The 18,666-nt window shown below is 50.3% G+C and overlaps 1 protein-coding gene across 1 annotated transcript in view; it reads left to right on the forward strand.

Annotated features, from left to right (window-relative positions):
• The window catches only part of ATP2A3 (ATPase sarcoplasmic/endoplasmic reticulum Ca2+ transporting 3), a 61,480-nt gene extending 46,499 nt beyond the window's left edge, over positions 1-14,981 (forward strand). Inside the window, 7 exon segments of the mRNA XM_036394938.2 lie at positions 447-555; positions 557-650; positions 1,693-1,778; positions 2,424-2,557; positions 2,975-3,092; positions 3,728-3,845; positions 10,248-14,981. Coding sequence (XP_036250831.1) covers positions 447-555; positions 557-650; positions 1,693-1,778; positions 2,424-2,557; positions 2,975-3,092; positions 3,728-3,845; positions 10,248-10,267 — 679 coding nt within the window. The 3' untranslated portion in view covers positions 10,268-14,981.
• Positions 14,982-18,666: the final 3,685 nt, after the last annotated feature.

Genomic DNA, 18,666 nt, shown 5'->3' on the forward strand with positions numbered 1-18,666 from the left:
AGCTCATGCAAGTGCCTGATCTGGGTGCAGATATTTGTGTACAGGCTGTTGTCACCCAGTCACAGCTATCCCTCTCCCTGCCCATCCCTCCCAGTCCTCAGCAACGTCAGCACAACCAACCTTGGGATCATTTGGGCATCTTTTGCCCCTTGCATTTCAGCATGGCTGTTTATGCTGGGAATGGGAGCCTTTGTGGCCTGGGGACATAAATTGTTGGGTTACAACTGCAAAGCAAATTTTTATAGCAACAGAAACAAATTTTAGCTGCAAAATTCAGTGCTGGGCTTCAGGTTCCTTATCAGGGGCTGTGGGTTTGTCTGCAGGACTTGGGGTGAATATTCAGTTTGAGGCTTTGGATCCAGATGCTCTCTGCCCCTTGCATGACACAGAACCATGGCTGCCCAGAGCTTGTCTAATTTCACATCTCTCTTTTTATTTTGCTGCAGTATTTTCCTGACAGCCATCCTGGGCTTGCCTGAGGCACTCATCCCAGTGCAGCTGCTGTGGGTGAACCTGGTGACGGACGGGCTGCCGGCCACGGCGCTGGGCTTCAACCCCCCCTGACCTGGACATCATGGACAAGCAGCCCCGCAACCCCAAGGAGCCCCTCATCAGTGGCTGGCTCTTCTTCCGCTACCTGGCTGTGGGAGGTGGGTGCTGCTGGGTGGGTGGGTGGGTGTGTCAGGGTGTCCTGGGCTCTCCTGGGCTCTCCTGGGCTGGGGTCTATTGGAATATTACCAGTATAGCCACACGGGACGTGCCTGAGCTTGTCTGGCCCTCCTGCTGAACCAAACAGCAGCACTGTGGTGTTTCACCCCACAGACACTTTTGGCTGCCTGGGTGTGTGGTGTTTCACCCCACAGACACTTTTGGCTGGCTGGGTGTGTGGTGTTTCACCCACAGACACTTTTGGCTGCCTGGGTGTGTGGTGTTTCACCCCACAGACACTTTTGGCTGCCTGGGTGTTGGTGTTTGACCCCACAGACACTTTTGCCTGGCTGGGTGTGTGGTGTTTCACCCCACAGACACTTTTGGCTGCCTGGGTGTGTGGTGTTTCACCTCACAGACACTTTTGGCTGGCTGGGTGTGTGGTGTTTCACCCACAGACACTTTTGCCTGCCTGGGTGCTGCAGCTGGGCACTGGGGACAAGTCCAGGCCTGCAGGAGCTCTGGTGGTGCTGGGATGGAGCTTCCCCCCATAACAGGGGCTGCTCCTCAGGTTTCCCTCTGGCAGAGAAGCTTTGAGGCGATGGTGAAGGAAAGGAGTCGGTTCTGATGGAGGGTTTGGATCCAGAGCTTTATTCTGGCCCCCAGGCCTCTGAATGCAGCACCAGCTCCAACAGAACTCCCTGGGCCCGTGGCTGCTGCTCCTTTGAACCCGGGGAGAGGGGAGGGAAGGGGCAGGGAGGCACCAAGCAGGGACAGGAGGGGAGGGACAAAGGGACAAAGGACACCTGGATGGCCCAGTGCCCCCCAGGGCTAGAGGGCATCCTTTGGATCTGCCAATCACTCAGTGCCCTTCTGGAATGCCAGGACTGACAGACAGTGCTGGGAGGGAAAGGAGAGGTGAGTGACACACCTGGCAGGGAATTATCAGGGGAGGGACCTGAGGTTCTGAGGTAAACCCTGAAATCACAACACAACAGGGGTCCCTGTCTGGTGCTGGGGTAAGGGTGTCTCTCTTGGCCACAGTGTACGTGGGCCTGGCCACGGTGGGAGCAGCGACCTGGTGGTTCCTGTACGACGCCGAGGGCCCGCAGGTGTCCTTCCATCAGCTGGTGAGTCAGGAGGGGAACAGGCTGACAGCTGCAGAGATGGGTGACGGGGTGCATTCATGTCCTGGGGTCTTTCATCTATCTTTCCTCTCTGTTGGTTTTAATATTCCTGAATTCCTAGTGGGGAGGACAGTAGTTTAAAACAGAAGTGAATTCTCTCCCTCGGGCTGTTTCCAGCCTTGCTTCTGCCAGCCACCAGCATGGTAGTGAAAGGTTCAGATTCAGAAAGATTCAGAGAAGCTGAAAGTAGCTTCTGTGCCTCATCCCATATTGGAAGGGAGGCACATTACATTACATTCTCACATTATATTTAGCTAATGTGAAAACTGCAGGGAAGGGGGAAAGCAGGTGCCATCACATCCCAATGGCATGTGCAATGCAAGGTGGATTTCTGATGGAGACATGTGTGCTCAAACTCCTTCCTAACTGCACCTGAGAGCCTCAAAGGCACTGTTCAGCCATACCCCTAAAGCCCAACCCCAAGAGAAGCTGGGTCACTGCAGGTACTTTATTGGTTGCTCTGACCCCTGAGATATTTAACAGCAACCCAGTTCATCACCTGCCCCCCAACCAGTCGACTCTTCCTCCTCTCTCCTGCCTTTCCTGCTGCTCTGCCATGTATTTACCAGCAGTTTCCTGTGCTGACAGAGGAACTTCATGAGGTGCACTGAGGACAACCCCATCTTTGAAGGAATTGACTGTGAGATCTTTGAGTCGCGATACCCAACGACGATGGCTCTGTCTGTGCTGGTGACAATCGAAATGTGCAATGCTCTGAACAGGTGTGCTGCCCAGAGGGCTGCTCTCCTTGCTCTGTGTGTGACTGATTTTGTCTCTTTGAGTGTCTGTGGGTGGGCTGAGGGCTTTGCTTTGGCCTAGCAGAGCCGTTCAGAGCATCCTCACAGGGGAGCACTGGGTTCTCCATAGAGGAACTCCTCCAAGGCAGTGTGCTGTGGCTGGGAGCAGTGAAGGAAGGACTGGATCTGCATTCATTAGTGATTTGGTCCTTAATGATCAGCCCTAATCCATGCATTGCTGGTTCTATCCACATCCAGTTTGCAGCAAAGCCTGGAGATGAACAGCCTGGAAAAGAAAGGATATATAGCATATGGCCTTGCATGTTGGAGGGAAATGAAATTCCCAGCATGGGCAGATGGGGGGAGGTTTCTGGGGCTAACATTGTCCCCTCACTTTCACAGTGTCTCTGAGAACCAGTCGCTGCTGCGGATGCCACCCTGGCTCAACATCTGGCTGCTGGGGGCCATCATCATGTCCATGGCTCTGCACTTCCTCATCCTCTATGTCAAGCCCATGCCTGTGAGTACCCTCTGTCACCTCCCTCTGCCTTCTGTGGACAAGGACATCCCTGGAGCAATCTTTGGGTTGGGAAACTTCAGGGATGGCTGTTCCCAGAATGTGCCCTCAGGGCCAGGTCCCATGGCTCAACCCAGCATGGAAAACAGGAGTCATTCTGTCCCATGAGCCAGGAGTGCAAACTCTCCCTATGGGCAATGCAAAGGCTCTAGATATCTCCAGAAGGTGGTTCAGCCCTTTAGGAGTTGTCTCCTTCCTTTGCAAGGTTGGGGATGCCTTGGTTGTTGCCCAAAGGTGCTTAAGATGAAGTGTGTTTCTGTACCCAGGAGGTTGCTTTGTCCCTTGTCACCTGCTGAGCACCTGTGACCACATAAACACACAGTCCTACCTTGTGCCTCACTTTCCCCATCTGCAGGAGAGGTGAAGACTATAATTTTTCACTAATCTTGGCCAAGACCCACCTTGGATCATGACAGACCTTGAAGAAGTTCTCCTCTTTGGGCTGTCTGGATCCTCCCTCTTTGTACCTCTCTGTGGTGACCTCTCTCAACCTTTGCCATACAACAATGTGATCCTTAAAACAACAAAATGTCCCACCTGCTTCCCTAGTGACATATCCACTCCTTTCCACCCTGCAGCTCATCTTCCAGGTGACCCCCCTGAGCTGGCCACAGTGGGTGGTTGTGATGAAGATCTCCCTGCCTGTGATCCTGCTGGATGAAGGACTCAAGTACCTTTCCCGCAACCACCTGGATGGTGAGCATGGTCTGCACCCCCCTGGGTTAGGGTGGCACTTTGCTTGGGGTTCCTGGGGGTTTTGTGGACCCCTCACTCACCTCCTCTGCTCATGTGATGTCTGCACCTGCATGTTCACCCACCTTTGCTGTGCAAAGGGGCTTCTCCTGCTCCCTTCCTTCCTGGTGCCACGCCTGGCAGAGCACTTGGTGATTACATCTGCTTGAAATGCTCCCTTTGGAGCTGGAGCATTAGATAACCTGCCACAGGTTATTAATTCAACTCCTCTCAAGCCTCCAGGAACTGGATCCCTTTGCTTATGAAGCAAAACAAATCAAACACTGATTTGTAACAGGAAACCTTTCTTTTTTCCTCTCAGATTTCCACCCCTCTCTGTCCATCCTTATTTTGTGTTGGCAGCCTCTATGCTGAGATCCACTGAGAGCTGATCACCTTATAAACTGGTTTTAAAGTGGCTTCCCTTGGCCAGCCCCTCTCAGGATGCAGCCCTTGGCACCACCAGAGGAGAAGCAGCTCCTGTGACACTGATGCAGCAGTTCCTGTGTGCTCCTGGGCTCCATGCTGTAAATCACAGCATGTCTTTGGGCAGCCCTCCAAAGAGATGATATCATCTTTTCTTTCATTTCTTGCAAAAGATGTTGCTGTGGGGGATATCTCAGCACTGAGTTAAGCCCACAGGTTTTCCCAGTGGTGGCTGCCCAGGGCTGCTGAGCAGTGCTGTGCCTGCCACAGGGGTGGCCCCTCTCCAGAAAACAGGATTTGTTTATTCATTTTTTGGGGTGAGCTTGCCCTGACAGTGATAGCAGGGAGAAGAAGGCAGGAAGGGCACTGTCCTTGCTTAGGGAAGCTCTGGGGGCAGGTGAACAATCTGAGTGTGAGGACTGGATTTCCTTCCACACCATCACCTTGCTCAAACCATCTTTTCACCCCTTAGGCAACCTGTGTCATAGCAAACCCCTCTTTTTCACTTCACCCTGTATTAACAACCCAGAAAATCTGTGCAAAGCCACTCTTGCCTTTCCAGGCTGAAGGCAGGTCTGGCCAGCCCTGTCAAGGAGGGCTCTGGGGCACTGTAACAGCTGTGTTTGGTTTCTCATGGAGCAGGACTTTGTAAGTACCTGGAAATATGGGATGGGAAGGTATTGCAGGCAGGAGATGGTCACAAACAGATCTCCTTCCCCATCAGTGTGTCCTGGTGTGCAGGTGGTGCTCATGTCAGCCTTTCCTCCTGTGTTGAGCTGATGCAGAAACTCAGCAATTGCTCAGACAAACAGACATGCAGGGCTCCTGTTTTTACAAACCAGATAGAAATTGCTTCTAGCCTGTTTTTATTGAATTGTTTCATCTCTCATCAGACACCCAGGTCTGTTTTATCCCATGATTACGAGCCTGTAGCAACAATTCTACAGCATGGCACCAGGCTGGGCTATAGGAGAGCTGTTAATCCCATGCATGCCCTTGGTCTTCACTTCACAATCTCTAGTCTGAGGCTGAGTCTGTCTTTCTCCCACACTTTGTATTTCTCTGTAAAATCTCAGCACTGTTGGAGGAAGTGCTTTTCTTTGGCTCTGCCTGCACAGCTCCAAGCACAGCGAGGTTTCTGGTAGGCACACGATCCTCTCAAGTGCCATCACAGCAGCTCAGTTTTCTCCTCCCATGGCACACTCCCAATGTTTCAGGTGCTCTGAGCTTCCCTCATCCCCACAGCCATGATGCTGCTGATGCTCACAGGTTGCTCTGTCTCATGGATCCAGGGTTTCCCATGCAGCTCTTCTATCACGGCTGTGTGGCAAAATCACCACGCTTCAATCATCACACTTGAAAGAAGCAATTGAAGCTCTTCATCTTCCTGATTCCTCTGGCCTTTGAAAAGCAAAGGAAAAAACCTCCAAAAACCACTTTTATGTGTGGTCTTGTGATTTTTTTTTTTACCAGGCATTCTCAGGACAGTAAGACCCAAGTGGAGCGGGGAGCACCAGTTGAATACCTGCAAGACTCCAGAGCAAGGGTTGGCTTCCTTACCTGTCTCATTCCTGAATGCTGCATCCCTGTGCTTCCTTCAGAGTCTTGATTCTGTGTGCTGGGGACCTGCTTGGAATGTGTCTGGGTGAACATGGCTTAGATATAGACCAGAGATACAATAATAGAGCCAAGAGACTCTACCCAGACAGGATCTCCTTTCCCACAGTGGTCTCTGTGTTTTGCTTCAAAATAAGGCCTAGCAAGCCTGTGAAGTAGCTGTTTGATGGCAGTTTTGGCCAGGAGCCAGGGTAGCAGCACTTGGTCTGTATTAAGATAGGGCTTGGGAATGGTCTCCAGCAGGGGACCTTCCAAGGGATGGCCAAGGGTGTTCAGCTGAGGAATGCAAATGTATGGCTGTGAGTCCTGCTGATTCAGGAATTGCATGGAAAAGTTTCTCCTTTGATGAGATTTAGATAAGTTGTGTTTCCATTGTGCTGGATTTCCTTTGTCCTTGAAGTGGCAGAAAGCTGAGACTCTTCAGTTCTCACTGTGGTCTCAGTGCTTTTCATTCCTCTCCCCATCACTCTGCTCACATCCAGCCTTTCATCTCACATCCTTTGCATATCTGGCTGCCTTCATTCCTCTCTGGCCCCTCTGAGGTTTCTGCTGTCTCAGTTTTGGGAGGTGATGTGAATGTGAGAGTGAGAGAATTTTGGCTTTGTGTGAGCTGCAGATGTTCTGCTCAGGAGCATGGAGATGTTCTCAGGGCTCTGTCACACACTCACAGGCTCACAGGGGCTCACCACCCTCAGGGATCTCTTGCTGTAGTATCTTTGATATTTTCCATGCTCTATGCATTCAAGTGTTTGTTCTCTCAGAATCCTGTGGCATGCAGGGGGAAGCTTTCCAGGCATCTGTGCCAAAGCCTTGCAGAAGTCTCTTGTCTCTTTTCTAAGTGGTTCTCAAGAAGTACCAAATATAGGGAGGACGCTGAGATAACCCCAGTGCTCCTGTTCCTCTGTGCACCATCAGCCCACTGCTGAGGCCACCCTGCACCTCCTCCTGTTCACCATCTCAAGGCAAACCCCTCACAGGTGTTGGAGCTCTGCTGTGGTTGCTCTCAGCACGTTCAGCAGCAGGCCCTGTCTGGGTGCTGAGCATCACCATTTCTCACCTGTGCTGTGGTAAAAGCAGGGGCAAAATCACAAAGCAGGTGTTTTCTGCAGCACAGCTACGTGCCTGCCCTGACAGCTGCAGGGCCACTGAAAATCAGGAGTTTGGATGCACAAGAATTGACTTGGTGTCTTTTGTGGCAGATCAGCATTTAGGCAGCTGTTTGTCCTTGTGCCCAGTGAGGACAGCACCTCATTTTGCAGGAGGTGCAGTATGGTGGCCACCCCACCCTGTTCCTGTTCCCTCTCCCTTGGCAGCACAGTGCCCTGCAGTCTCCTGCCACTGCAGCTGATGTGCAGGTGAAGTTGCTCCCTGGGGTGAGCATCTCCACCACTGAGGGAGCTTTGGGCACATCTCTGCAAAGCTGGCATCAGATTTAGGCTTCAACATCCTCCCAGAGGAGAGTGGCTGGCAGAGGTGGCAGTGCAGTGACAAGTGAATCACACTCCCTTGCCAGGGGCAGACACAGCTCTGCATCTGAGACAGCCCAAAATTTGCAGGGACCGAAATCTCCATGTCCCAACACAAAAAAAAAAAAACCCTCCAGCATATAGCAAAAAGGAGCTGTTCACCCTCATTTTCCCCCATGCACCTGCACCTGAGTCTGAGGGAAGCTCCTGAAAGTGCCTCAGGAGCACAGGAGCTGCTGCAGCTGCCCGTGTTCCTGCAGAGGAGGCAGGGGCAGGCATCCCTCTCCTGGCTCGGCAGAGCGGGAGCGAGCGCCTGCCCTTGTAGGGAAATCTGTGCCTGGAGCTACCTTGGCTGGGTGCTGGCAGAGGAATGTGTCCCCGTGGGCCAAGCATTCCCTGGAGCTGTGGATACTCTGCAGGAGAGCACTGCTGCACCTTCCAGGGCTGGAATCTCCACACAGGATTTTACAGCTCTGCTGCCTCGCTTTTTGTTTTTAATTCCCCCTCTCTCCTGTTTTTCATACGTGTCCATGTGTCGTGCTTTAGAAATGGAAGAGCAGAGGGAAGCTGCCAGTGTTGCTGCTCTGGTATTGCAAAGGGATGGGGGGACAATTTCCATCCCTTGATCTGTGGGATGCTCTGCAGGAGAGCACTGCTGCACCTTCCAGGGCTGGAATCTCCACACAGGATTTTACAGCTCTGCTGCTTCGCTTTTTATTTCCCCCTCTCTCCTGTTTTTCATGTCTGTGTGTCAGGGTGCCCTGCTGTGATGGGGAAGATGTTCAGTTTTCAGAGCTACAAGGGCTGCAGCATTTCCCTTGGTGAAGGGGGTGATCTGGGCTGGCAGTGGGAGCCTGCATCCCTCCAGCAGCACCTTTTACAGGAACCCGTTGAGGAAAGTCAAAAGCAGTAAGGAAAAACCTCCCCAAAAGCCTCAGCTGTCTGTGGGGAGCAGAGCTTGGAGGAGCTGAGCTCACATTGTTCAGTTGCTGGTTTGTAAGTGCTGGAGGGCTGGGACACCCCTGGTGTGAGGCAGCATCCAGAGGGACTGTGACCATCCCATCATCCCTGCAAACAGGTCCTGCATCCCCCCTGCTCCTGTCACCTGTGTGAGGGAAGGACAGATGGACACCCGCATATGTGGGAGCTGGACCTTGGCTGGTTGCAGAGCTCATGGAAACACCTGACTCACTCCATGCCAGGATTGTGTTACTTTAGAGACCTGAGAGCAACTTTTTGAAGAGCATCCACTGTGGTTAAACTCTGCAGCCATGTCCCCTTCCTGTCCGTGCCTGCCACAGGCCGTGGCATCCTCCTCCCTGTTTGCACAGCCATGGGGTGATGTGTTTAGGGGAAGTGCCTTGGTTGGCAAATTACCACCGGTGTGTCACTCAGTGGGGACTGTTCAGCTGCTGGAGGAGAGGCTGCTGCAGTGGGGAGGAGATGAATTTTGATTATTGCAATGATATTTAGTACAGTGCACTTGCCAGCATCCCTGCCTTACACCAAAGCCTGCAGTGTCATCCAGAGGGATGCTGCCATCACAGCAAACCACTTTATTCCAGCACACAAGGGCTGGGCTCTGCAGCCAGCACTGGAAAAAAAATTTGGCAGAAGTTGCAAAAAAGCCTTTTCACTCTGTCTTGCCTGTTATTTATTAATTCCCCTGAAAGCTGTCGGCACCAGGGCTGGCAGCAGGCACGGAGCCCCACGGGTAACCCCGGGCAGGACCCTTATTTATCAAGAGCACAGGAACAGCAGTCCCCAGTGAGATGTATTTTGTGATGTGTGCAGTGATGAAAGAGAGAGAAGTACAGTCAGAAGATTCATGATAAGGGATTTTTCTAACTCTCCTTAGCAAGTGCTGCTTCTGGGTGGGTTTTTTTAAAGGAAAAATATGTGTTCTGGGTAAACCAAGCTACCCCAGTCTGGAGGGCAGCTGCTGCCTCGGGGATCAGGGACACTCCTGTCAACTGCTTGAAAATTTGGGATGTAAGTCAAGTTGTGGCAGGGATTTTGAGGGTGCTCACATGGAGTTCGAGCTGGATACCATCACTTTCCTACAGGCCATATGTTGCCTGTTACCTTCCCTGTCCAACCCCATCCATCTGGAGGGAGGGAGAAGGTGGGAGGGCAGCCCTGGGACAGTGGCTGTGATGAGAAGGTTGGTCCTTGCTCATGGTTTTGAGGGTATTTATGGGTGTGGTACATGGGCAGTGTGTGTAAGTGGTGTAAGCCCATGGAGCAGTGTCCATGTCTCTGGCTGCAGCAGGGCTGGGGCTCTGGGGTGGGTGTGAGGATGCAGTGAGCTTCCTCCTCTTGAGCCACTGCTTTTCCCTGCATGATGCCTCACTGGGAGCAGTAAGGAGGGATCCTGCCTACTCGCCTTCCCACATGGCTCCACCTCAGGTTGGATGTTAGGGAAAAATTTTTACAGAAAGAGTGATAAAAAATTGGAATGGTCTGCCCGGGGAGGTGGTGGAGTCCCCATCCCTGGGTGTGTTTAACAAAGCCTGGATGTGGCACTGGGTGCCAGGGTTGAGTTGAGGTGTTGGGGCTGGGTTGGACTTGATGATCTTGAAGGTCTCTTCCAACCCAGTGATTCTGTGAATTCTGTGAATTCATCCCTTTTCCTAACTCTTTCAGAGACCTTCTTCACCCAGGGACCAGCATCCTCCTCCTCCTCACACAGCCTGACCTGCCACAGCTGCAGTCAGGCCAGCTCTGTGCAGACAGGATCCCAGGTTCCTTCTGGGATCAACTCAGGAGCAACCACTCTTGGTAACAAAACCATGGAGCTGGTTTGCTTTTGAACCCTTACCAATACTTTTATTTCTCTCTTTTTCCTTTCTTTCAGGAGAAGAGGACAAGAAATGAACGACCTGAGGGCAGCTCTGAACTAGAGGATCCCTAACTTGTCACTGGGACTGAAGTCTTGCATGCGTGACCATCGCTAAAGCCAGCAGGACATGCATGTGTCCGACTCTCAGACAAATGCGGGTGAATCGTCGAAAAGAAAAAAATCCTGATTTTTGTTTTGTTCTGTAGCTTTCTTTTTCCTGTACATATGAGTGCAATTACTGGACAGCTGGCCTAGAGTTTGGGGATGGAGCTGTGTGGATCTGAGTCATTGTAATGTGGTTCCTTGGGATTTTGTTTTTGCCAAATTTGAGACCCTCTTTGAAATTTTCACCCTGAATGAGTGAGCACGGGCAAGGTGGCCTTCATGAGAGATTAAGGCATGAAGTCTGGATTTGAGGCCACATCCCTCAGTGGGATGGGATGCACAGGGCAGCTTCAGGGGCTGGGAAGGGCTTGGCAGTGAGTGAGGGCAGGGAGAGAGGAGAGGGGGCTGTGTTGTTGAGCCTGGGTGATGTCCATAGTGTTGCTGCTGCTGTGCTCTGCTCCAGTGGCTGCAGCAGCTGGGCATAGCTTCAGAGTGTGTCCAACACTGGTGTGAATCCCCTGGAGGTGTGTTTATACCTCGAGGTCAGGTGCATGTGGTGGAAGGTGAAGTTCTTGTTTATCACGCTGTCCTGTTTGATCCCTGCATTATGGAAAGCCCAGCACCTTCTCAGGCTCATCCAGCACCAAAGCATGATGAAGGCTTGTCTGTTCTCCATCTGGCATCTTGCTAGATCCCATCTGCACTATATAAGGCAGTCCTTCTCCTTGGAGGGGCAGCCATGTAAAGAAAAGCAAGGGGATGCCCACCTTGCATTCCTCATGTCCACCACTCCTTCCTGGTCACACTTTCTTTCCTCAGTGAATTTTGAACTATTTCCCCAGCAGTAGTACAGCTTAAGTTTTTAGGAGCACATCCATGACTTGATGTGCTCTGCTTTGGAGACCATCACTGACTTGCACAGGGCATCCCTGCCAAGGGATCACGATGGCAATGAATGTATGCTTGTACATAACGTGGTTTTCTGTGAGTGGTGTTTGTTGTGGCATCCCTTTTTGTAAGGCACCAACTTTATCTTGCCCTCTGGGGATTTTTTCCGCAGCGGGAGTCAGACAGTCTTCAGTGAGGATTTGTAGATCACGAGTGGATTTTGGGATCCATTGAATTTATCTTTCTCCATTGAGCTGCATCAGTTGAGAAGCTGATAGTGGGTGGTCTCTTCTCCAGCTCTCCAAATCCTCCCTCCTGTTTTCCACATGGTCCCCTAGGATCCATCCTGATGATATTCAGTTAGCCAGAGCCTGTAGCTTTCCTTTCTCTTACATTCCAGCAACAGCACTAGAGCCAGGGTCTGGGACAGCATTTGCTCCTATGCTGTTGGGTTTCCTCTTCTACTTTTTGCCTCTTCAAAGCTTCCAGTGTTTTCCTGTATCATCTGGGCAAGACCATCTCTCTTTCCATACAGTAGGTGCCAAATATCATCTCTCCTTTCTTTTCTCCATCACCAGCATTGAAGATGAGCAGAGCCCCCAGACCAATGGGAATGTACAGAATTGTTATACTACTGAGCTGATTTATTGTACAGAAAACCTTGCATGAAATGTTGTTACTGTATTTAATATATAATGTATTCAAGAAATTTTAATATGGAGCTCTTTAAAAAGATCTTTATAGATACGCTGTCGTTAGAAAATTGTTGCTGATTTTTTAAAATCTTATTATACTTTGTCTTGAAGAAGTTTTATTTTTCAAATGTGTTCTGTCAAAATGATTTAATCAGTTGATCCCATGGGATAACCAATTCCTCTTCAAAGATTTTCATCATGGATGAGACCCACCCTGGTGTAGAGGACCAGGACATGACCCAGGTACTGTATAAGCCTTCAAAAAAAGGCTTCAGTAAGAGTAATGCTGTAGACATCTGATTTGCCTTTCCTCAAAAGGGTGGATTTCACCTTATTTTAGGACAGGTCACAGAACTAAAGAATTGTTTAAGTTGGGAAAGACATCCAAGATGATTGAGTCCATCTCCATTGTTCTGTGCAGAAAAACAGCCAGTGGGAATTTAGTCCAGTTCCAGTCTGTGTCATCAGAGGGGGCAGCTTCTCTGTTTCTCTGAGGTTAACACCCAGTTTGGGAGAAGCTGGGCTGGACTCAGAGCATCCCAGCCCTGTTTGGAGGGTCCAGCAGGGCCTGCAGCTGCCCAGTGGCATCTCCCTGGTCCCTTGTGCCTGCAGGAACCTGCTTGGTCCATCCACCACCTGAGTTACACTGCTTTCCCTGGACCTAATGTCTGCTGGAGGATTATGAATTTAACCCAAATGTGTGTGGTGTGGAGAAGTTTCTTGTGTGAAAGCCCAGGCAGTGTCAGTCTGTTCATGCAATCATTGGGTCACAGTTGTGAGTTACCAAAGCCTGAGCCATCGTGGGCAAGAAACCAGAGCTGTGTCCCAGCTTGTTCTTTCCAGCAGCAGCAAATTGTGTTTTATTTCTATTGTGAGCCTTCAGATCTATCTAGAAAATGCCCAGGTAATTTGCATTAGAGCTGCCTGGAGCAAGTGGCTCCCTTGCTATGGAGAACCATTTTGACACATCCCCATTTCCCCTTTTGAATGGTTGAACACATCTCTTGTCTCTCCCCACATCCTTTAACTATTTGGAGTACAGGTTTCACTCCATACTTTTGATTACAGAGGCTTATACTTCAAGCATCTTAATGAAGTAGAAAAATATCCATAGATGTAAGTATGTTTTCCTTTATTCTTCAGTGAAAGGTCTGGAAAGATCACAGAGTAGTTATTTATTGCATGTGTGCCAGCAGCAGCATGCTGGGAGCTTTGACAGGCTGGAACATGTTCTTCTGTAAACTTGGAGGTCCCAGAGCCAAAACCATCACTTTGGGATAGGCTCTTGTGTCTTACCAAGGCATCTGACTGTGCAATACAAGGGAGATGGACACTGGGTGGCTGTTTTGCCCTAAAGCTTTTTTTAAAAAGCAGCTTAGGGGAAAACCTCTGGGATCCTTGCTTTTCTTGGCAGCAGAGGTTAGAAATTATTTCCTTTTTAGTTTTATTTTGATGGTGCTGCCTGGCATATTCTAAGTCTATAAATAAAACTCAGGTCTTTCCAGCAAGACCTTTAGGATTGGTGGGCTGCTGTGACAGATCCTCCACAAGATGCAGGGCAGAGGAGGTGCTGGATGGCAGCATGGGGTTGTGATTATCCATGAGCACTTTATTCTCCTTCCTCAGGGGCCAAGCACCGTGCTGGGGTACAGCCAAGGTGGGAGGGAAAGGTCCTGTGTTCTGGCCTGAGCACCAGGGGGATCAGCTGTGGTGGAAAGTCTTTTCTACTGTTTTGGGGCATTGTGTCATTGCTGGATGAGCTCTTCCCCCTGTGGTGTGTGATCCCATGGGGATCCCACGTTGGAAAAAGGAAAAAGAGCAAAGTGCTGCATCCTGCATTTTATTTGTGTCGTGTGGGCTGGATGAGGTTTGTGTTGGTGTGTTTGGGGTTTTGGCACTGTGAGCATCCTGTGTGTGTGTGTTTCTGGTGATGCTCTGCTCAGCCAAGGCTGGATGGCACCACCAGGCACTGGGAGGGCAGCAGGAGGTACAGGCTCTGTGGAGGGGCTGGGGGACTTTGTTCCTGTGGGAGCATCAGATCTGGGATTGAGTTGGACTTTCTGCTCATGGTGTGGATGACAGAAGGAGGAGCGAGAGGAAAGCTCAGCATTAATTTTTGGTCCTTTTGTTTTGTACATCAGGTTGATAATACTGCTTCCCAGTCAGGCTCCTGCTCCACCAAAACTCACCAAATAATGATTTGAGCTGTGCAGGGGCCCTGGTTGGGAGATGTTCATGAGCTTCAGTGACCTTGGCATTACATCACTCCTGAAACTCAAACACGCCCAAGTCCCCACTACCAACTCCTGAGATTTACTGTGATTTTTGGACCAGACCTGGCTTGGCCATCTCTTTGTATAAATGATGCCAGAGATTCAGTCCCATCTGAGCTCTTTTTCCTCCCACTTCTGCAGTGGCATTTTCTGTCAGGTGAGACAGCCTGGGAGTGCTGAGCAAGGAGAAGGCTTTACCCCATGCAGATCTTGTGTGGCACAGTTGGGGTTAGGATTTGCAGGGATGCAGTGAGGAGACACAGGGTAAATTGTGCTCCCTGGACCTGTTCTCGTGGTGCCATTCAGCTTTTGGTGTGAGTGGGGCATTAAATGAGCCAAAATCTGTGTGTGCCTGGAGTGATGGGCACTTGGGACCAAGAGGAGGGCAACCACTGAACTGCCAGCAGGTGCCCTCAGTGGCTTCAGTCTGGGAATATGCTGATTTTTTTTTTATTATGAGATGCCTGAACAGCCAAATGTAGAAATCTCTGAGATTGTGCTTCATAGTAAAAGGTAAATTGTTGTATCTTGGGGGGTGGGAGGGTGTTATCTGAGGGACAGAACTGAAAGAAATGAGGTTTCCTATTTTATTATATGAGAGATATTTTTCCACTAAATTACTGCTTCCTAAACCATGTCCTTTGTCTGACTGTAAATAGCCAGGTGTGCCGGGAAGACGTGGGAAGGCTCCTTGTGGTCACATCCATACAATCCACTCTGTTCACACAATATTGGGCTGATTTGTTTTATACTTAGAAAATTACAGAAATAAAAGCAATTTTACTGGATGACTGGAGGGTTTTGTGTCTATTTTGCTGTTGTTGTTTTACCTTTTTGGGGTTTTTTTCTTTTCTTGTCCCATTTGTGGCTGATTTGGGGGATATTTGGGAGCCCATGGAGCCATACGGGAGTGCCTGAGGGCATTCTTCAGCCGTAAAAGGAGTTGTGCTCACCAGATCAGGATTTCTTGTGGGTTTTCAGAGGAGCCAAACTAGAAATGGAGCTGAGCTTGTGCCTGGCATGGGATGACAAAGGCAAAATGAGCGGAGTGGCATAATACGACTGTTGGGAATTTTTAAATTCACTCTTGGGGCACGAGAATACAAATAACAGTGCTAATTTTGACTGTATCCAGAATAGTCATCACCTTATCTCCCCCAGCTGGGAGGGGAGGTTTAAATAAGCCCTGCAATAACCTCTACAAGAAATAATTGTGAAATAAATAATAATTAAATAGCTTGGCCTCCTCTGGGGGGATGGCATAGGGCTTGGGGCCATGCGTTTCCATCTCAGCCTCACCCAGAGCTCTGCCCATGGTGATGTTTGAAGCAGAAAATCCTGATCCAGCTGCAGGTCCTGTTTTGGAGCAAATCTGTGTTCATGGCAACATCTACCCTTGGTGCTTTTTCACTGGGATGTGGCCCCATGCGTTTCTTCCCAATGCTGTGAGCAGGACAAAGGTGGTGCACAAGGTAAGCCAAAAGCTTTGTGACCCACGGGGGGTTATAAAAAGGGACATGGGATACCCTGGAACATGTTGTTTTTGGGAAAGGGCCATTGCTTGGCCTCCTCTTTGCTGGTGCAGACGGATGTCAGAGCAAGCGGAGCACCACTGCCATGGCTGGAGGTGACCCTCAAGCCAGTCCCCCATGCCAGAAATGCTGCCTCAGGACACAGTGGTGAAGCCAAAACCACCCCAAATTCCCCACCTGATGTTGTGTCAGTCCCTGGACCCCTGGGTACCATCACCTGGGGCTATGCTTGTCTTTTGAAGGCATGATTCAGAAAACAGATGTCACCCTACCAAAAAAATCCCAGGGGTGCCTGTATCCCATGGCACAGGTCCAGCCCCACACTGGAAGTGCATCCACATTTCTGGAGGCCACAGTGGCCACTGACACCTTTTGGTACCCCCAGCACCTCGTGTTCATGTTTGCTTTGGCATCAGCTGAACTGAGGTATTTCCAGGGAGATGTGTTGTCACAGCAACTGGGGATGGAAATGCCACTTCTGAGGGGTGAGCACCACCAAAAACATCTTGTGCCAGGGCGTTGCAGCACGGGACAAATACAGAGCCCAGCCAGCCCTGCTGGGAAGGAGCGAAGAGAGGTCAAGGACAAGTTAAAATTGGAAAGAAAACTGAACATGCTGTTTTGGAGGACCTTGCTTGCTCTCATCTGCCAATTTTTTTCCTCCCTCCCTTCTCATTGCCAGTGGTGCAGTGTAAGCACCTCCTGCAACTGGTGAAGGCAAGGGGGCTGTGGCAGCCAAAATTATGGGAAAAGCCTGCAGCTCTCAGGGGCTCTTCTTGGCAAACTCGACCACAGCAGGTCCCCTCTGCACCCACCATTATATTTTAAAGTTTGCCTCCATGTTACTCCTCCTCAGCCACGGATCTGCAGCGTGCCGCACATTTTTGTGCTGAAATTCAGAGCTCCGTGCTAGATGCTGCCAAGCATGAGTCTGGGTTGTATAATGAGCTTCATCTATTATTTTTCTATTTTCTTTTCCCCCCCCATCAATGTCTGAGAGCCTGGAAATACCTGGTGGCTTTTGTGCCTTCCACAGTGGTGCTTGCTTGGGTGTGGGTGGGCTTGAGCCCCATGCAGAGGTTTTCAGAACCTTCTTTGTGCTCCAGCAGTTCCTGTCCCAGCTCAAAGCAAGGATGCACTTGCATTTCCAAATGTCTCCCTTTAAAATATCAGATTTTTCATTTTTCTCTCAGCCCCGAGCACAGGCTGAGTGTGTTTAATGGGCAGGGGGAAGGAGTTCCTTTCACAGCCATGGATGGACACCTGTGCTACCCCTGCACAGCACTGCCAGGGATACCCTTGCAGGGTCACCAGCCCTCAGTGCTCTTGGCATCTGGCCCAGCTGGAGATGCTGGATGAGGCCAAAGCCTGGCACTGGAGATCAGTCAATGCCAGCTGACCCAGGAGAGTGTTTGGGAAATCTGGCCCTAGGTCTTTGCAATCTCAGACACAAACACAGGGGGTTTAGAGCTTCATTTGCTCTTTCTGCTTTCATTTTCCTCTCCCGTGGGCAGTGGAGCTAGATGGGCTCATTTTCCTTATCTCAACCTGGTTTTAGAGTCATAGAATCACAGAATGGTTTGGGTTGGAAGAGGCCTTAAAGATCATCTTGTTCAAACCCCCTCCCATGGTCAGGGACACCTTCCACTAGACCTGCTTGCTCAAGGTCTCATCCAACCTGGCCTTGAACACTTCCAGCTCTACTTCTGTGTCCCTGTGTTGTCCCACTTGGTCCTTTGTTCCTTTGTTTTCATGCTGCTCAGGTCAAGTCCAGTTCAGCACTTTCTGTGCCCTTGGGCAAACCCATCCTCAGTGCCCATGACCTGCTGCAGATGAACTCAAGCTGCCACTGCTCCTCCAGCAGCACCTGCACCTCATCACTCCAGGCAGAGCACCCCCAGTGCCTCCTGCCTGCTCTGCTTGGAAGCAGCCAAGAGATACAAAAGTTACTCAGAGGAGATGGCTGTGAGTGTATTGGCAGCACCACACCAGCTGGTGTTTGTGGGAACCTAAGATAAAACCATCCCCAAGGTCTCAGCAATGTGTGGGAATTGGTGCAGAGGGACACCCCCCAGGCTGCACCTTACGCAGCAGGCTGATAAAAACCTCTTCCTCCTAATTCTATCTTTATTTTTTTATTTGGGTGCTAGAGCAATGCATTTATTATCACAGCAAACAGACATCCCAGCCTGGCCTCAGGACAGCCCAGTGCCTGCACCACAGCTGGAAGCATCACAGCCCCATGATCTCAGCATCTCTGCCAGTGACTGCCCTGTCTGAACAGCCCAAGCAGGGCACTGTCCCTCGATAACCACCTGGCAGAGGCAGGGAGGTGTGTTGGCACCATCTTGGTGAGCAATCCCTGTGCAAACTAAATTCCCTCTGATAAAGTAATTTAAGGAGTGGCAGTCCCAGGGATGGTGTGGGTGTGGGAGAGGGGTGAGCCCTCAGGTGTTTAGGCTGTGGTTTTTTCAAGCATTTGGATGCTGTGACCAAGTGGGTGCCCAAGCTGGGTGCTGGTATCAGCCCAGGAGAAGATTTAGGCTCTGTTGGTGCTGCAGGCTGAGGTTTTCTGCTCTCCATATGACTCCAGACAGGGTCTGGCCCCACTCTCCAGCTGCAACATGGCTCCAAGAGATTATAAAATGGCAGATGCCTATTATCTCCCAATGGAAAGTATTTTAGCTAAATCCATGCTATAACCATTTTATTGACTCCAAGTACCAGAGAGGAGGTTAGAAGTGACTCTTTTACAAGTCATTTTGCTGTTAAATTTAGCTGTCCTATTTTCATTATCCCCATGGCCTTGGCAAGGGTGAGCAGCCTTCCCTAAAAGGCCTCGTTTCATACAGTAAGTTATTTGCTTCTCTCCTGACAGATATCTAAGCTTATAAGGTTTGTCTGCTCCACTCAATAGCAGTATCAGCCTTCAATCTACATG

This window comes from Molothrus ater, chromosome 21 (assembly GCF_012460135.2).
Source record: "Molothrus ater isolate BHLD 08-10-18 breed brown headed cowbird chromosome 21, BPBGC_Mater_1.1, whole genome shotgun sequence".
Classification (NCBI taxonomy): Eukaryota; Metazoa; Chordata; class Aves; order Passeriformes; family Icteridae; genus Molothrus; species Molothrus ater.